Genomic DNA, 20,752 nt, shown 5'->3' with positions numbered 1-20,752 from the left:
GGGTGGGGCCAAAATGGGGGGATCAAGTTTTACATAGGAATATATAGAGAAAATCTATAAAAATCTTCTTCTCAAAAACAATTTGGCCAGAAAAGATCAAATTAAAATTGAAGCATCCTCAGGTAGTGTAGTTTCAAGCTTGTACAAATCATGGTCCCCGGGGATAGGGTGGGGCCAAAATGGGGGGATCAAGTTTTACATAGGAATATATAGAGAAAATCTATAAAAATCTTCTTCTCAAAAACAATTTGGCCAGAAAAGATCAAATTAAAATGGAAGCATCCTCAGGTAGTGTAGATTCAAGTTTGTTCAAATCATGGTCCCTGGGGGTAGGGCGGGGCCACAATGGGGGATACATTTTTATACATAGAGAAAATCTCTAAAAAAAATCTTCTTCTCAAAACTATTAGGCCAGGAAAGCCCAAATCTGAGTTTGATGAAACCATGATACCCTAGAAAAAAGTGGGGCCACAAAATGGGGGGGGGGGGGTATATAGGAATAGAGAAAAATCTTCTTACAGGTACAACAACAAAAGGGGCTTGGTATTTACCACAAGAAAGAGGCGGATAAAAATTGGCAGATTTTCAATTTTTTTTAGCAAGATCTACTGTACTTAGTTGTCAAGATATTTTGATACTGTAATGCTAATTTTATCAGAATTAAGGCAATTGTTGCTCAGGTGAGCGATGTGGCCCCTGGGCCTCTTGTTATTTTTTAATTACTAAAAAGATAAACACTTAATAAATACATTGAAAGTTTCAACTGTATTTCTTAAAATATGAACAAGGTGTATTTAATAGTATTTTTTATTTAAACAGGCAATTATTTACGCCTGAGGTGATAATAGCTGTAGGTATAACTGTACTTAAAACAACACAAGCCAACACTGAGTTTAGGAGGCTAATAACCAACCCTAATCAGTCAATAAGGGATAAAATCACTGTCATTTTATTTCCAGTAGCATTTAAAATAGTTTTTGAGCTATAATCTAGTTGTAATGAGTGTTTAAAAAATATAATGGCGTCCAAAATCGTAAGTTACAAACTTCAAGAAAGATAACTCTGTTTACAGAAAACTATTAAAAAACATGGCGTCTAAAAGCGATCTTTCTGAAATTTCTGTTTTATACTTAAAGAATTAAACACAAGAATAATTGCTTGTCTGTTAAAAAAAATAAAGATCGTTTTATATTTATTCATAATAAATTACACATGAGGTGATAATAGCTATATTGGTGGCTGTAGGTGGCATGTCACCTAAAACAACACAAGCTAACACACCACTTTTAAAAGGGGCTATACCATCTTAATCAGTCAACAGGGGATCAAAATCAGTATCATTTTATTTTCAATAGTATTTTAAATATTTTTATAGCTTACACCAAGTTTTCATCAGTGTATCAATAAAAAAAATGGCGTCCAAAATCGAAAGTTATTCATCCAGGATAGATGTCTTAACTGAACACAACACTTTAAAAATGCATTGCATCTAGAAATGATAACAGAGGGGTCAAACACCAATATTTTTTATCTAGAATATAGTCATGCTTGATAAAATGTGCTTATTTGATTGGCAATCTGTAGAATGATTATGCAGAAAAAATTACCCGACTTATAAGAGGGTCAATGGCAAATCTTGAAAATAAACTTGAAAAATGGCAACCGACTTATAGGCGAACAATACTTATAGGCGAGTATATACGGTATTCATACATTTACAAGTTCATAGTATTTACAAAATAGAACTTGCTACCTACAAAAATTACGTCCCCACGAACCAGGAAATTTTGGCTTCCCACGAACATTGACCCCCACGAATAAAAATTATTCCACAGTAGTTATAACGAGGAAGAGTGCCTCTTCCAAAATTATGAATTTCATGCCCCTGACCCATGCCCCTGCGTCAGGGGTTCTGGTGTTAGGGCAGGATGATTATATAGGATAGGGTGGTGTAATTTTGACGGATTATTTATTTGTATTTGTTAAATTATGTTACTGTATTTTATGCTACAATTTTTAAATAATTTTTTCAGAATTTAGAACATTTATTAGATTAAACAATCCTGGAATATAAAAAATGATTTCATTAACCATTTAATTATAATGTGCAGTAATAATATATTATAATGCCACACTGCAGTTATTCAGGTGACTGTTAAGACCCATGGGCCTCTTGTTTAGTAACAGAAGTTAACTGCTATTGTATGAAATTGACACTATAAAGAAGACTCACTGAGGAAAAATAAGGAAATTCAAGTCTTATGAAACAATCTCAATAACAGGAATTTAATGATTAAGTCCATTGATCCCCAATGCTGTTTAAAAAGAAAACTTGTTTCTCATAGACTTAGCACAAACATGGGGGTGTTAATTGAATTCTTAGTGTTTTCCTCTCTGTTCATTTTGCAGTTATGAACCTTCCTCAGTGAACTTAATTACCAGGTCCTCTGAATAACTATAAAATGGTTTAGAGATAAAAAAGATGATCATTTAATACAGGATTTATAAGGGAAGTGATATATGTCTTATGCTGTGCTCCAACACCTTTAATTTGTGAGTGAAACAGATTTTCATTTCTTTTTGAGAATTCAGTGTCCAAAACATTTGTATTATGAAAAAAAAGATCATGTTTTGTAGGTTTGGTCACATTTTGTTTGGAGTTACTCCTGTCTCTCCAAACACAAATTCTCAAAGGTAGCTTTTGAATCATTGTGTCTGAGACTAACGCTTGGTTTCTTTTCTTGGATAACACCCCCGTATCTCATACATTATATAGCATATCCCTTCCACTGTTGGACTGTAGATAGACTGGTCTGGCTAATTGAAGAACTGCACTGTGAAAGTATAACCACAGATTACCATTGGCAGACCTTACTGAATATGGTAATGCTCTCAGATGGAATAATGTATTCTATCATTATATTAAGGCCAATTGATTGAAATCTAGAAGGCGGTGACAGGCAATGCCAAGGTTTGATTGGGAATCTATGTGTTAACATTTTGTATAAATGGATTCTGGTGGGGAGTTAATTAAGCTTTTCACAGGTATGTGCATCTAAAGTATATTCTGGTAGTATTAAAAGTTGTACAGGTGTATGGTGAGAGTACAATTCTGTAAATATGTGTTACAGTAGGTTTTGCTTTGAGGTGAACGATCAGTATGAAGGCTCTATTTTTGGAATGTGCCCCGGTGCATGCTAGCTCAAATGAATATTCCTATAGTTAACTACAAGTGAATATCCTTATAGTTTACTACAAGTATCTATTGTGGAGTAATTGATAATTTTACTCTTATGTCGTATCACTTACCTCTGGTCATCAGATGAGGTGGTGGAGGGAAATACTAACAAGGTATTGACACCTAAATATGTGTATATCGTAATGAATATTAAGTAGATTCGACACACAGTTAATTCAAAACATCATTGTCTCAAATACAGTGGATCTGTTTTATCAATTCTGAAATCACAAACTTTTACCTTTTATTGAAATTTATTGTTTATAAATAATTATAAGTATATTTTTACTTCCTTATCTTAAATCATTTTGTTGGTTCGGTGTGGTTTACCATGTATTACAATCGGTGTTTGTTTACATTTTCTCCAGAACAATCATGATGCTAAAAGTAACAACGATTTTAACAACTATAGATTTATTTTTTCTTGAGAAGAATTCAAAATCTCAACAGCCGTGTTTGCAAACCACTTGTGCAGAATTTATATAATTTTTTCCGAATCATTGGATAATTTCACAACTTTTAATGTTTAAGTATACGATAATGATGTAAAGAAAATGATGGTGTTAATTTTAAAAGAAACTATAATAGTATTTTAATGTCAGTTGCATCATCATTATTACCTTGTGTTTTTCATTACTTGTGAAGTACATGAGGTAATTAATTCAAGATCCAATCTGTGAAGTTTTAGTTTTATAAGAAACTATGATAATATTTTCTCAGTTTGATTATCATAAATATAACCTTGTGGGTTTTTTTTTTCATTACTTGTGAAATACATGTCAGAGGTAATAATAAAATCAGAAATAACATTTGCAAACCAATAAAGACAGTCCGCTCACCCATAGATTACTTACATGTTAGCATGAGTTTATATCTACTGGTATTTCTTTCAAGGTGACAGATGTCAAAACATTGATCTGGTCTAGTTATTACAAGTCACATTTCAGATTCATACTTGTAGGTTAATGGCTTTTAGCCTGATAAATTTATCAGAGTCTATCAGGGTTTTTTTCCCTCTAAATCCCAGACATGGAAATTGTGATATTCAGAGTCCATGTTAATTAGGATGTATGTAAAGAAGCTGGCAAAGGATTAAGATATGATAGATAGTTAATATCAGCATGAATTATTGTTCGATGCATTTTAGTTGTGCATTATTGGAAAGTTAACTTGGTGCTGTACATGTTTTACTTTTTACCTGTATGTTTGATCCATGACCAAGCGTCTTGTCACACATGAATAGGCAAGGCATACAAAGATTGAAAAGATGCTTACCAGTAGTCATGTATAAATCTTGAGGTTACATTGTTCACAAAGTTAAAGGGGTTTGATAGTTGTGGCCTTTTTTAGGCTATATTCATACCTCCTTTTAATGAAGAGCTTTATATAAAGATATAGGAAAAGGATTTTTTCTTTACTAAATGATAGTTTATAACCCCAAATACCATATTTCAAATTAAAAGTTTATGGCAGATCTTCTAGTAACGTGTAGAAAGTTAATGTTACATATATTAAGGTGCTATAGTTGTACAAATGTAGGATTTTTAAAAAAAAATAAACTTTTAAAAATGTGACCTTGACCTGATAAAGTGACCTTAAAACCCAGATAATATATTATTAATTTACTGTTTTGTTCATAAATTAAGCTGTTGCCTGGAAATGAACCATATTTACAGATAGATGACCAAATTTCAAAAGTAGTTCAAAATTGTTTTATTGTACATAGATCACCTGTTAGGTATATTGATATGAATTATTGTAAATGCAATATTAACTTAAAGTAAACCATAAGAGGTGTATGAAAGACTGGCAATATGTAATTTAGACTGATGAAGTTAGTTAAATCCTCATCTGTGCCATGAAGGTGCATAAGGCTAGTGTTTATGGCCGGTTTCTGTGATGCAAAGCGGATAAAAGTCATTGACTCCCCCTGGATGAAACATCAGTCGGATGAGAGTCATTGACTCCCCCAGGATGGGACACCAGTCAGATGAGAGTCATTGACTCCCCCTGGATGGGACACCAGTCGGATTAGAGTCATTGACTCCCCCTGGATGGAACACCAGTCGGATGAGAATCATTGACTCCCCCTGGATTGTACACCAGTCGGATGAGAGTCATTGTCTCCCCCAGGATGGGAACCAGTCGGATGAGAGTCATTGACTCCCCCTGGATGGAACACCAGTCAAATGAGAGTCATTGACTCCCTTTGGATGGTACACCAGTCGGATGGGAGTCATTGGCTCCCCCTGGATGGAACACTAGTTGGATGAGAGTCATTGACCCCCCTGGATGGGACACCAGTCAGATGAGAGTCATTGACTCCCCCTGGATGGGACACCAGTCGGATGAGAGTCATTGACTCCCCCTGGATGGGACACCAGTCGGATGAGAGTCATTGTCTCCCCCTGGATGGAACACCAGTCGGATGAGAGTCATTGACTCCCCCTGGATGGGACACCAGTTGGATGAGAGTCATTGACTCCCCTGGATGGGACACCAGTCAGATGAGAGTCATTGACTCCCCCTGGATGGAACACTAGTCGGATGAAAGTCATTGATTTCCCCAGGATGGGAACCAGTTGGATGAGAGTCATTGTCTCCCCTGGATGGAACACCAGTCGGATGAGAGTCATTGACTCCCCCTGGATGGTACACCAGTCGGATGAGAGTCATTGACTCCCCCTGGATGGAACACCAGTAGGATGAGAGTCATTGACTCCCCCTGGATGGTACACCAGTCGGATGAGAGTCATTGACTCCCCCTGGATGGGAACCAGTCGGATGAGAGTCATTGACTCCCCCTGGATGGGACACCAGTCGGATGAGAGTCATTGTCTCCCCCTGGATGGAACACCAGTCGGATGAGAGTCATTGACTCCCCTTGGATGGAACACTAGTCGGATGAGAGTAATTGACTCCCCCTGGATGGTTCACCAGTCGGATGAGAGTCATTGACTACCCCTGGATGGGACACCAGTCCATCACAGGCTAACTCCTGGTGTAAGCTGGTACACAATTTCAGCTGAGTGCATGGAGACAATGTAGGTAAAATGTCCAGACTAAGTGCACAACACACACAACTTCAAGTGACCACAGTGTGGTTTGAACCAGCGACCTTTGAGTTACTGACCTAATTAATGCCCATGACCACAGCAATAAGCAAGGACTGATGTACTTTGCTTATATTAGAACAATATTAACGAGACCTTGGACTTCGGTTGGAGGTAGCTATCTATTCCTTGTGTCAAAACAAGTTAAAAATGATGTGTTTTCAAGCGAAATATGCACCGATTGCATAGTCTTGCCTCAAAATCCAGACAAATCTGGTTAATTTCAAAGAGTCGGGGCTGAGTGGCCAGCAGTGAAATAGACAGGCCCACATCACGTTGTTTAACACCACTAGCCAAAGTCCAAGCGCTTTTTAAAATGGTTCTACTACTGTAGAATAAGAATAATTGATGAGAATATCCAAAGTTCGGTGTCAGTAAAGTGTTTACTAGCGTTTTATTTCTTCTTCTAACTACTACGGTACTTATCAATGGAAAAAAAATCTACTGTTGTGCTTATGCCTGATATCAGGCATAATGACTTGTGAGCAAAAAGTTGTATCTATAGTGTCTCGGCACTTTTTTATTTTGATAATTTAAAACTACCATATTGCTTCAGGTCCTGTGAACGAGATGTCTGATGTTGAAGCTCAGACTTCTTGGATGAAGATAAGTTTGTCCTTGGACTAGAAACAGACATCCAGCTGAGAGACTACAAAGTTTGGTCAATTTTTTGTCATGTTTATGATCAGATAAAATCCCCATAGAGAAAGACGGGGACAAAACAGTAAATAGAGCCAATTTTAGGTTTCTTCTGGATATTTACCATGTAAGAAATTGTGTTACCCAGTACATCTTATAATAAAAGGTAGTGTGATGAAGGGTGACAATATCTGATGTCATTCAAGATCATAGTCTTCGAAGTCTTTAAAAATTTTTAAACATATAAATGGCCAGTGGGATCTGTAGTCTGTTTAAATACATAACCTGCGTTAACGGGTTATGTTAATTTTTTCTGCAATGATTGTTACCTTCATAACCCACATAAATCATCAAAGAATGCATTTCTTTGTTTATATTTACATCTTTCTTTTAACTAATTAATAAATTGATATTAAAAAGTAAGTAAAATTCACTAAATTACTGTTAATGTTCATAAGTAAAAGAAACAGCCGAATCGTCTCTTGTGAGACCTTGAGTCTGACATCATCATGATTATTTCATGTCCGTGATTTTTCTTAGGTTGCTGTAGGTTTTGACCAATTGATAAACAGGGTGTGTCAATTTCAGTCCTGTCAGTTTCAGCTGCTGTAGATTTCGACCAATAGACAAACGGGGTGTGTAGATTTCAGTCTGGCTGTTTCTACAGAACTATGAAATAACTATATAAGTTTCCGTAAGAAGTAGAGCGAATCATACCTGGTAGATGTAAATATACATACATCCATTTCTGAAACATTCAATTAATTATTAAAGTATTATAATAACTGGTATGTCAGCACACTTGATTATAAGTTATGATCAGTTACGGAAGTATAATCCATGCAAAGTTAAAACAAGAAGCACAAAATAACCCCCAATGAATGATGTAAAAAATATATATTAATTAAAGCTTCTTGATCGAATTAAAGTTGACTTTTAATCAGCTAAACAATTCATCAAAAAGCATATTCTAAAAAGGCTGAGAAGTCATCAAATATTAACCATGAAACCTACCTTAAACTTTGACATAGGATAATAATGGCCATAAATTAACATGTAGGTAAGAAAAATCCAAATATTTAAGCTTTAAAATTTTAGCATGTTCCTATATTTTTATAGAGAACTTCTATATAAGAAGGTCAAAATAGCCTGAAAATGGCCAAGACCAACAAGCCCTCTTAAAAGTTAAAGCAATGTATAGAATCTACTAAATTCATATGCAAGCAGACCAGTTACTGGATTGCGTAGATTTCAAGTCTTGTCAGTTTCTATATGAATTATAAGCGATTTTCTTAGGAAATCAAGGGAAAAATGGGTAGTGGATGTAAGATATACATTAGCTATAATCATGTGTCCCATGTTCTGATACCAATGAAATGATACCCTACACCACAAGAAGTTGAGACCCAATTGACCAGCCTGAAGTGCTGCCTTGAGTGTTTACTGACAACTATCTTTGATGATAAACATATGAAGCAATGGTACATGTGACCTGGAACCTGTAAGTACATGATTGTAACCTGGAACCTGAATAATGACCTTTAGCCATTCTTGGTCAGGGGTAATGTTGTTTGCACTGGACTTGACGTTTTGTCAACAAACAATTCTGTTAGCTTTGGGGGCTTGGTAACATTTATTTACATCAGAACTCATAGAGTAATGGTACTTCTGAATATCACAGTCTTTTAGTCAGAATTTCATTTTTAATTTCATTGAGTCCTTCAAAGTTCTCAAGGATAAAAAATGATTATAATTACAAATTTTGCCAAGATTTTGGTGATGTTCCAGCAGTTGAAGAATGTACCTGGTAATGTTTTTTTCTTTCCATATTGCTCTTTAATTCCTTAAAATTACAAATCAACAGCATGAAAGTGGCTCAATAAAATAAATGATCCAATCTACCGCAATAGGTGATGATCAAGGTCTTTTATTGGAGGAAACATGCTAAGATAAACAGTATTTGCCAAAATCAGCAAAATATTCAATAACTGTTATGTTCATTCTAATGTACATGAATAGTTTTTGACAAAATATGTTTTGGAAATTTGCAATTTTTGTCAGAAAATTTTAGCAAAAAGAACTATATATGATATTAGTCAAATTTGGCCCCCATAATTCGCTATTTTTAAAATGATTCAGGTACATTGATTTGTTGTGTTATTTTATAAAAGAATTGACATGAAATATGTTTTTCACCTATTAATTTGAATTTTATGCACTCACTGGCAGTATATGACGTCAGAAGTGACGCTATTTTTATTATTCAATCAAAATCAATCAAAATTTGACACTTTTCTTACCTTTTTTCGAATGGGAAATATAGAGCGACTCTTTGAACAAGAACGAACTTTTTGTCATTTATAAGTATTGGAAAAATACATATTTGGTGAAAATATTTTGTTTGTTCAAGCAGTCGCTCAGTGTTTCCTTACAGAAAAACTGTTTCAAAACAAGCCATTTTATGCTAAAAATGAGAAAAAGGCGGGAAAGGGTAAACTTTGTGATGTCATATTTTTAAATTGTGTGCACTAAAATCAAAATAAAAATTATGAAAAAACTTCAAATGTATTTTTGTATAAATAAAACAAAGAATTACAGTAAAATGTCAATGTTCATTTTAGGGGGCCATTTTAGGCTCAAACCATATATAGTCCTTTATGTAGAATTTCAGAGAAAATAATAAAAAGATTTCAAAAGTTTTCCTGTAACAATGAGGTCAATATTTTAGGAATTTGATAGCTAGGGCGTATTTTTGTTTAGAATTAGTCAATGAACATCAATACATGCCTTAATTTTTGTATTAATTTAATGTACATGTATTAAGCTTGCTTTCTTATAAGCAGCCCCAGGGATTTAGGAATCTTTGTTAGAGACATGAAATTAAACTCATCTGTCTATCAATGCTAGGTCTTGATGTATAGTCTTTCATATTGTATCAGAATTTGCTTATAAATTTGATGTCTAATTTCTTTTTAATCAATCTGTCTTAAAATTAAATAACCTACATGTTATGAATTAACTACATTGTACTGTAAACTTATTACATGTGGCTATTCACCTTTTTTTGCAGAAAACGGCATCCACTAAATCAAGTACATCGCTAAATGTAAAATATATAATTACACACACAAAGATAAATAGGTACATTCAAAAATGTGCTAAATGAAATCCACGTTAACCTGTTGAAAAAATCATATTCTGCCAAATATCGTACATGCCAAATATAGTTCATTTACAGTATCATTAAGAATTTGCATAATTTATGAGCAAAAAAAATGAATAAATTATAGTACATATGTACCGGTACTTGGAATTCACCTTTATTTGACTTTCTAATTGAAACAACAACTGTGTGCTGATATTTGACCTTAAATTGAATGGAAATTTTTTGTGTCTTTTCTGTGTCTTGTTGTGATTAGCTTCAGCTGATCAAAATTGTGTCTGATGAGGCATATGCAGCTTACCATTCAAAGCCCACACATTGTGCCTCGCACTACTTTGTTTACTATGCAGTGACAGCTTCATGTAGAATTTTAATTACATGTAGATAACTAAAAAACATTTATAATTCTGATGTGTTTGGCTCAAGATTAAAACATTTATGCAGTTACATAATGATTCACAATTTTTTTTTAGATGTGTTAGAATTTTAATTGGAAGTACACCATGCCTTCTAATAGTAAAGTTTATACATTTTGGAAATTTAAACAACACCGTGCAATATAACCTACTTATCATGTTTATTGCTGGAAAAGCATTTTTTATGCAGATGTAAAAAATCTTAAAATCATGTATAAAATTAGAATTTGAATCTTGAAAACAATCCTTTTGACTAGGTGCACTACTTGCACTGATGTTTCTAATGCAAACTACTTATATTACAGCGAAAAATTCTTGCTGGAGTTTTAATACTACCAGTACATGTATACCATGAACAAACTGAACTAGTACCTAGTTAGAGAAACTTCATTAAGCAAAGACTACCTATACTTATTGTTTTTACTTTAGATTCACGTAATTTACGATGTGCGGGAGTGAATTTATGCTAGTAAAATCTGTAATAAATTGAGGATGCTAGCTGTTAGATTCAATGTCATCTGTCAAGTAGCTCTTTTTTATTGATTTCCAAGTAACTGAAATCTGAATAATCGGATACATACCACCCAGTCATAATGGATGATTGGTTGAAAAATAACAAAGTTTTATGACATTTGATTCGAAACTGAAGAAACAACGCACTTACATCAAGATGAAATTCAATTTCATTTTATGTCTTCGAGGTTTATTCTAAAATCAGATGGTAGTCATTTATTTCTGTATTGTGAAACTTCAATAAAATTGATTTGCATATAATCTTACTTTGCCCTTTTTTGCTGTGAACAGTTAATTAATATCATTCTATAATGATATTTTGCATATTGATATGCCACCATATTCATTCTTTAAAGCAATCCCAGGTGCTTAATTAGGAATCAGTAGCAAGGGGGCAGTTATGAGTTACAGATTGATGATGGTGTGTTTGAGATACCTGTATCATAGTACATCTGTATTTCATATAGTATTCCATACAGTATGGAGATTGTTGTATGTTATACATGTACATGGAATTTATGGATGCACTTGGTGTTCAATTATAGATGAACTCGTGCAGCCAACTTGATTCTGTGGACACTTCAATCTCATCAATCTCATTTTATAGATGTTTGATATTTTCTTCATATCAGAATTTTATACTTGGAAGTGGCCTTTTTAAAAAAGCATTAAGTGACCCCCCCCCCAAAAAAAAAAATATTTAGGCAATCAACCCTCAAGTTTTGCAACTGATTTCAAATGGATCTTATTACATGATTTTACTCTCCTAAATCTGGGTGACGGGAGGCATTTTGAGATGATTTTTTCTGAGAGGTTGACATTCTTTTGAAACCCAGTCTTTTTTGTGGGTAGAGGGACATACAAAGACCATGGCTCTGACATAATTACACTAAACTGGAGCCTGCTTAAATCAGCCATGTATGGGGGCATTGTGCTGTTCAAATTGTTAGTTGGTTGGTACTACATGGTGGTGCAAGCCAAAAGTTTTAGTCACTACCCAATTTAAGAGAGAAAACAGGTATATCTTGACCAATTTCTCAAGGTCATTGATTGATTGCCCAAAATTTATATTATGTAGTGTATTATAATTATGCAATTCCTCCATTAGAATATAAGTGTCATTGTAAAATCCTTCAAAGTTTGTGAAATTAATACTTTTAGAAGTCACAAAGGCTGAGACTGCATTGAATGTTTTTGTTTCTTTTATTGTATCATCTGTATAGATTATTAATAAATTGATTTAATGAAGATTCTCTTGTAATCTACATTTTTATTACAACCCCCATAGAAAGAGAAGTAACTCATTTTCTCTCTTTTCAGGAGCTGAATCCTCTGATGCCTAATATGACTGGCCTCTACGGGCCCATAGACTGCTCAGAACAGGTAAATAGCTCATCACCTGGTTTGTGTGTGTGTGTGTGTGTGGGAACAACATTCCGGATATACTCACTTTTTTGCAAAAAGTTTTCAATTGCTTCTTTCTTGTGAAAAAAATTACCAATGTCACACCCCAACACGTCACTTGATTTTCTTCTCCCTACTAACTCTTACTTACTGGCAAGTACATGTATAAACAGTAGGGAACTGATGTACTTAGACTGTTGCCTCAGATGAAGTGCCCCATAATAGACTCGGTATACGAGTATAACAATCGAGCATGGCTGGAGAACCGAGGAATCTTGAGTCATGAAGGATATGGCATTACCATGTAGAATATATTGGTTTCAGGCAGCATTCATGGTCGTAGTGAAGATGGAGAAGGTGGCATTACCATGTAGAATATATTGGTTTCAGGCAGCATTCATGGTCGTAGTGAAGATGGAGAAGATGGCATTACCATGTAGATTATATTGGTTTCAGACAGCATTCATGGTCGTAGTGAAGATGGAGAAGGTGGCATTACCATGTAGATTATATTGGTTTCAGGCAGCATTCATGGTCGTAGTGAAGATGGAGAAGGTGGCATTACCATGTAGATTATATTGGTTTCAGCATTCATGGTCAGTGAAGATGGAGTAAAAATATGCCTAGTAAGAGGGTATAGTTACGTGTTGATGACACAGTACATATACATGTATACATAACCTTAGAGTTTGCCATCAGATTATTCTGACGTCATTTTGTCTGAGTTTTCCACCTGTCATTTATGTGCTCCAGTATTTAGCTAACAGTACCTGGCAGTAGGGTATATGTACCTGTTCGGTAACTATAATTACTTAACCACGTATTGTGATACAGGTAGATATAAATAAAGTTATTACTTACCAAGGTATTATGATACAGGTAGATATAAATTCTGATTTAAAAAAACAAGATCAATGTGCTACATGTTAGAATTTTGTTTAAAAGACTGTATTTCCTTTAGAGAAATAGAATAAACGTCAAGTTTTTATTTCCATGATGTACATAATTGTTTTCCAAGAAATGATGTGTTAATCATAGTCTGATTCGCAAAATACTTTCTTCTTTTATATTTGTTATAAAAGGGTGCAGGAATTACCTGGTTTAAAGAATTTAAGGATTAACGAAGGTGTTTTAGTGTTTTTCAAAACTAAATTTAATCATATAAGTTATAACAACAATTTCCATTGTCTATGTACATGTATACATAACGTAGATCACATCAATCAAGATTTCAGTGATCAAGATGACAGCAGACAGTTAAATTAAATCTGAGCTCCTTCTTTATTACTAAAGAACTATATGGGTCATTCTCAAAAAAGGTGGTATTGGGTTGTTCAAGGGCACTAGAAAGTATAATCCTTGATTTTTGCCAAGTTTCACTTTTGTGCTACCTTTGGATATATATTAGCATACATATTGGCACATAAACAGTTAATTCTAACAAAATCTTAAAAATTTAGAAAGTTTATAAGTTGATTTTTTCACATTATTTGACTGTTCCCACTCAGAGTTTGCGACATTAAATAGGTTTTGTAAGGTAGTAAGACCATTTTCTATTAAAATAATAGGGTCAAGAGATAAAAGGTAAGTAAAATACCTCTCTCAAGCATAAAGACGAAGAAAATATATGAACAATAATTTTCAGCGAGATCAAGTTTGTCTGTACATGTTTTTATGTCCATGGTGTAACGAAAATATTGGTGTGTAAGAGTTGCTATTCTTAGTAATTTGAAAGATACTTGATGCCTCCTTATTCCCATCGTATAGCTATAAACAATGATATAAGACAAAATAGCTGAAGATGAAATTTACTCAATTTTTTTAATGATAAGTAAGTAGAAATAAATGTCTTTGGGCTAACAGGAAATCCTTAGGAAAAAGAAATATTTAGACACTCTGAAAAACAGACAAACTATTGCTATGTGTTGTTGTAGCAGATAATATGCTCCTTTACTCTGAGGGAGCAGTAATTATTTAGCAGAGACAAGTTAATTCATAAATATGTCCTTTGTGTAACAGTCCTTGGTGTAACAAGAACAAAAAGTTACACCATAGACTATCACTGTTATCCCAGAGACTATAATTTACATACTTTATTTTTTGGGGAAAGATATGATGAAATTATTCAATAAATATATCACAATGTATCACATTTGTTAGTTTATGCTTATATATAATGTTGAAGCATCTGTTTGCTGTAGATCTAGATTATTTCTCAATCATGAAATATTTTGTTACTCCAAAGACACATACAATTAACACCAAGGACATAAGACCTAAAATATTCATTTTAAAAAAATTCAGCAGTGTCAAATCAAATCAAATTTATCAATTCAAGTATAATTAATATTGAATTTGATATTGGACTTACAGCTTAAGCCAAATTTTCCCTAAAAAATATTATTTGACTTTAAACAAAATGTGTTACCAAGGACTTTTAATGTTACACAAAAGAGTATTTCAATTCCCATGCATGTATTTCTGATAGAAAAATTAATAAAACAAGTATTGTATAAATACATTTTATGACAGATTATGCAATGTAGTATAATAAAATACTAAAATTATTCATCAACTAGATAAACTACTAGACAACTAGATAAAATGGTGTCCATGGTGTAACATGTTGTGTCTTTTGTATAACAAACTTAAATTTTACGCCTGAACTTGTAGAGAATAACAGTAACATGTATAATATATCCGCTGAAAAGTGCATTTGGTAATTTTGAATTCATTTAAAATACATTCAAGCTTTCAAAACAAATTGAAATATTAAAACTTTGATTCTTATAACAGGCAATGTCCATGGTGTAGCATAAGTGTCCTTGGTGAAACATACTGGAACTAAATTGTGTAAATAATTTGACTTTAGGGGCACTATTATGCACATTGATAATGATTACTGTTAAATATATGCATTCATAAGTTATAGCTATGAAAACATTCAGTTGTCTCTATTTTGAAATCTGATATTTTTCTGTTTAAATAAAGGTTGTCCTTGGTATAACATTTGGACTAACAATAATTGTCCTTAGTGTAACATCCCTTATTTTGTTTTTATTTTCAAAGATTTTTCAAGAAATATTGAGGTTTTTTCACTTAAGATTATTTTTCATGTCACTTACAAGTGTCTCCCAAAAAAAATCAGACATTAAATGGAGAAGAAGTTTTCAGTGTGCAATACAATGTCATGAGATTAAGATGCATATTTCTCATTCACAAACCAAATATGAATCAAAGTACTGAAGAACTGACGGGAGTTGATTTTGTCGATGTTTATTTATTTTAAAATCAATGATGTGTTATTTTGCATGACAAGTACATGTATACGTAGTTTCTATTTTGTATTACCCATATTTTTATAATATGAATTTTTGAACTTTTTCGACTAGAATGTCGAGAAACCTCCATATGAATCATGTTAATAATATTTAAAGATAAAATTAATTCAATCAAACTATGTATCAGTGGTAGAAATATTTCTCGAAAATTGTATGGATCCAAGCAATATTGAACTCTAGTCTCGTTCAACCAAACGCTCGGCTGACACCGTAAATCTCCGACAAGGGTTTACGGAGACAGCCGAGCGTTGAGTTGAACGAGACTATATTGAACTCTGGCGTAGGAATACATACGACTACAAAAAATATTTAAATTGTTCGTACCATTTAAAATCTGACTATTTATAAGGTATCTATAAATGAGTTTCCTTGAAGAACAATGCTTAAGAACTCATTACATCGAAATTTATTGATTATAACTAAATGTTGTCAACGGTGTTGATTTGTGCTTAGGTCCAAACACTGTTTCACTTTCGGTTTGTCCGAGTGACTGCATAGGAGAGTTGATTAAAAATCAACTCCCAAAAATTAAGGAAAATACATTATCAAATACTTGTTTTATGATTAAGTTCAAGAAAAACTTCAAAAAATTTAACTTTAACACCAAACCAAATGCATGAACAATAAGATTTAATGAAATTTATGAATATTTCTTATGTGTTACACCAAAGACTGTTTTCTTTTCATGTGGTAATTGTAAATATCATATTTTTATAGATTTTCATTTGATGTACTGTTGGCATATTTTAGCAAACAAACATCATGATATGCCCGATATAAACTATGATAAATTCAATCTGGTTGCAAGTACTTTGTTTTTAAACAAGTGGTACTTGAAAAAATCCACCTTTTTTGAGAATGACCCATATATGATAAGAGTTAAATTTGGCCCCCATAATTCGCCATTTTTTAAGTGTTTCGGGTACAATAAAATTTTAACTAATTTTTTAGAAGAATTGATTTAAAATATATTTTTCATCTTTTTTTTTTATTTATTTGCACTCACTGGCAGTATATGACGTCAGAAGTGACGCCATTTCTATAATTCAATCAAAATCGGCCAAAAATTGACATTTTTCTTATATATTTACGAATGGGAAATATAGAGTGCATGCTTGAACAAGGAAAATTTTTTTGTCACTTATTAGTCTTGGCTAGATACATCTCTGATTAAAATATTTTATTTGTTCAAGAATACGCTCTATGTTTTCGGAAGGAAAATCTGCTTGAAAACAAGCTGTTTTAAGCTAAAAATGCAAAAATGGCGGGAAAAGGTTGTCTTTACGATGTCATATTTCTAAATTGTGGACACTTGAACCAAAATGAATATTATGTAAACACATAATATACATATCTGTATTAGGAAAACAAAGAATGATAGTAAAATGTTGATGTTCATTTTAAGGGGCCATTTTAGGCCCTTATCATATATAGTCCTTTGGAATGAATATGATCTAACTTATTCAGGACCAAACCTTCTTTTTCACTGGTTCATCTAAAACTCTTATCCAAGAAAATTATTTTCTTTATTTTCTAAATGGTTTTTGATTCTCTTAAAGCTGTTGATTTAAAATTTAATTATGACAATCACTATGCACTGGGAAATTCTTAACGATTAAAGAACATATTCACTTAATCAATAGATCCCAACTGCTGATTGGGTAAGAGGAGTAAAGAAAACAACTTCATCAATATACATTACAGTATTTTGATTGGTTAACATGTATTTAATGTATTTATATATCTGCCATATTTCCATCCCAATGAAACTAATCCCAGTATGTTATTTCAATGAAATAGGTGGAAAGAACTAGGTAAGGTTTCAGTCATATTATGCCTTGTTTTAAAGTGATTTTTAAAAACATCACAACAATTTGAAATGTAACAAATTTATTTACACAAGAATACCCATAAATTAAGAATCTAGAGTTACCTGCATGATTAGACTTTCACAAGTGTAATTGTGATGTCATAAACAGTGCATTTTCCCATAATTTTCTTTAAAACTCAGCAGAAGACACCATTTTGTAAGTGGTTTTTTGAATAGAAAACTAGCTATGTCAGCAGCCGTCACCCACAATGAAACTTACGTTATAACATTATCATTTGATATCACATAAAATAAATTAATTTTGTTGTGGGCGACAGCTGCAGACACATTTTCCTCTTCAAGAAACTATAAGAAAATGTGCCATTTTTCATCATTTTTTACCATATCTTAGAAATGGCAAAAATTTTAAGTCATTCTTTTTTTGAAAACAGGATAAAAGTGTATAACTTGGTTCTTTATATGTATAATATGCATGTGTTCAAGAATATATATGTGTAATTTTTTGAGATTGTATCAACTTGTGAAATTTAGGGTAGATATTGAAAAAAACTGTACCTTATTTTATAATTAACAATAGAACCTATCCATAAATTAGATCCAGATATGTTTGGCAAAGATAATCTATAAGGTGTTAATGGGAACAGAAACCAAAATCAATTGTCTTACAGCTGGCCCCGCGGGGCCATTAAACTTTAAAGATGAGCAGCTCACTTTTGATCTCAGTCTCATGCTCTACAAAAGGAATGTATAGTGTTAAAGTGATAACTGATCGTTAGGTTTTATAGCTCCAGGCCCGATGTTACTGATGTTGAGACAGTACTTATGTTAAAGAAGGACAACCAAAAGAACATTAGCTATAAAGTTCATAAAAAAAGTAATAGGTTATAAATAAAAGAGTCATATTTTAAGGCACCAGATTGTTTGTTCAAAGGGTTTAATGGATTATTTTGTTAAAAAAAGAATAAATACAAAGCATATAATCTTGATACTGTATTTTGATAGCTTGCTGCATAAACAAAGATACGATATATCTTAAGTTCGAGCACGTTGCACTCTGGGATTGTCAACTTTAATGTAATGCGTGGTCATGAACAATCAAGATTTCAATTCCTTCAAATGAAAAAAAACCCAAAAATGAGAAGCTATTAGGTCCATCTAAATGTACACTAGATTAGGACTGATTGGGGGGTTTTGACCTTGGTTGATGAGGCGACAGTGGAGTTCGGTCTGTCATCATGGGTCCCCGCTACAGCTCAGGGTCCCCACTGCACTAGGAAACTACACGAGGCGATCAAGTACATCACCCAGCAGCCTCGAGATTATACTCTGCATATTGAGATGCACAGGGATAATTTATCCCCAAAGTATAATATCCGATAAATGTAGATGATAAATCCAGCATGCAGCAGCCATATCACGGTTTTTTTGTCTTAATTAATATATGAATGTGGGGATGTTTACATCCACCGTGGGATTTTGTACTTGTTCAATCTGGAGTTGATTTAGTGCATTGTTCGAGGCTGGGTGTGAAAGCTAGTAGATGTGCAATTTTTGTTGTAATTTGATTTCTCAAGGATTTGATGTCCAGGAACGTGAATCACAGAAATATTGATCTCCCCGTATTGTGGTGACCAATAAACTGACCTCTCCATTCCGATAATTTACCTGTAAGTGATTAAATTCCTCCATAAAAGAGGCAGTGACTTCCACTACACTGTAAATTATTTGTCTCATCAAATCGGTGTATATTGCCTTGTTTCAGCAGTATATCTCCCGTCAGAGTTTTATTAGCTGCTGTGTCGTGATTTTTAAACAGATGATGTCACAAGGGACTTAGTTTGATTCTCTGCATCATCTGTAAGTATAAGGCGATCACAAATTTAATCATTATAATTGATAAGAGGGAGGGTTTCTATTAGTTACAGTACATGTATTGGAATCTTTGAAAGAAATAATAAAAGCAAAACATGTTTATAACGAAATGCAAAGGACCATTGAAAAAACTTCTTTATAGGTGTAATTCGCTAAACGTTAATAACAAATTCGTAAGAAATATTATAGCGAATTTGTTATAGAATAATCAGCTGACAGTTTTCCAAAGTGTCGTAAGTTTTAAAATCAGTTTTACCTTAATTTACAAAAAAAAGCTAAAATAACCATTTCATTTCAATTAAAAAAAAATAAATCCATATACTATTTGAATTTTGAGTTAGAAATCATTATTCAGCATATTTTACAAAAACTATATAAGAAAACTAAGGACCAATATTAACGGCTCCAGGACCATGCAATTCAGATGACCTTATGTTGATCAGTCTCATTGGGTTTTTATACACTGTACATGTATATTTCTTTTGCCAAACAAGGATGAAGATCAATAGATTATGTAAGTTTTATGGCCAGGAAGTGTGCAGGTCTAAAGTTAGCTCATTTTGAGGTTACATATATTTGAAAATTGCTTTCATTGCGTAATCTTAAAATTCTGCATTAATAACATGTACTAAAATCAGATCAAAACCTTTTGATTACGGGCCGCCGGAAGGCGGTCCGTTATTTGATACACATTTAAATATTGTTACTGCGTTTCTGCGGGATAGTTCTTTTTTTTAGTAGAATTAATACTATGCTTATTTTTATGAATTAAAAGTAAATTTGCATGTAGAAATGTTTTATGCCTTTTAGAAAATATCACATATTTTTTTTTTTACTCGTAAATGAAAAGTAGGTCATACTTAGTAGATTGTCGTATTTGGCGCGTTTTTATCGAGAAAATTTCGGAGTTCTTCATTCTTTTGAAATCGGTATGCGGGACATACTAAAGACCTGAAATACTAATGACCTGAATGTCATTAAATTTTTATATAAATGATATATTTGAATTTCCATGTGCCGTGTCAAATAAAATGACTTTGCGTTTGTATTTATTATATTTCCATGTAAAATGTGGTAGAAAATATCATGAAATGACTTTATATCAATTATTTACGCAAGAATATGACAGAAATGAAAATTTGAATCGACTGGAAAATTTGAACTAATCCATTTTTATTTTATTATGAGGTCCATTGAAATCATATATTAAACTAATGCATTA

General features: G+C 33.0%; 1 protein-coding gene across 5 annotated transcripts in view; it reads left to right on the top strand.

The window, feature by feature from the left end:
- Nucleotides 1-20,752, top strand: part of LOC128192373 (vitamin D3 receptor B-like) — a 53,301-nt gene that overhangs the window by 17,108 nt on the left and 15,441 nt on the right. For all 5 annotated transcript variants that reach the window (XM_052864981.1, XM_052864985.1, XM_052864983.1 and 2 more), the window contains one exon: nucleotides 12,403-12,465. In XM_052864981.1, the coding sequence (XP_052720941.1) occupies nucleotides 12,403-12,465 (63 nt within the window). The remainder of the gene's footprint in view (nucleotides 1-12,402; nucleotides 12,466-20,752) is intronic.

This window comes from Crassostrea angulata, chromosome 7 (assembly GCF_025612915.1).
Source record: "Crassostrea angulata isolate pt1a10 chromosome 7, ASM2561291v2, whole genome shotgun sequence".
In the NCBI taxonomy this organism is placed as follows: domain Eukaryota; kingdom Metazoa; phylum Mollusca; class Bivalvia; order Ostreida; family Ostreidae; genus Magallana; species Magallana angulata.
The sequence above is the reverse complement of the archived record's forward strand: the minus strand, read 5'-3'. Positions and strand labels throughout refer to the sequence as shown.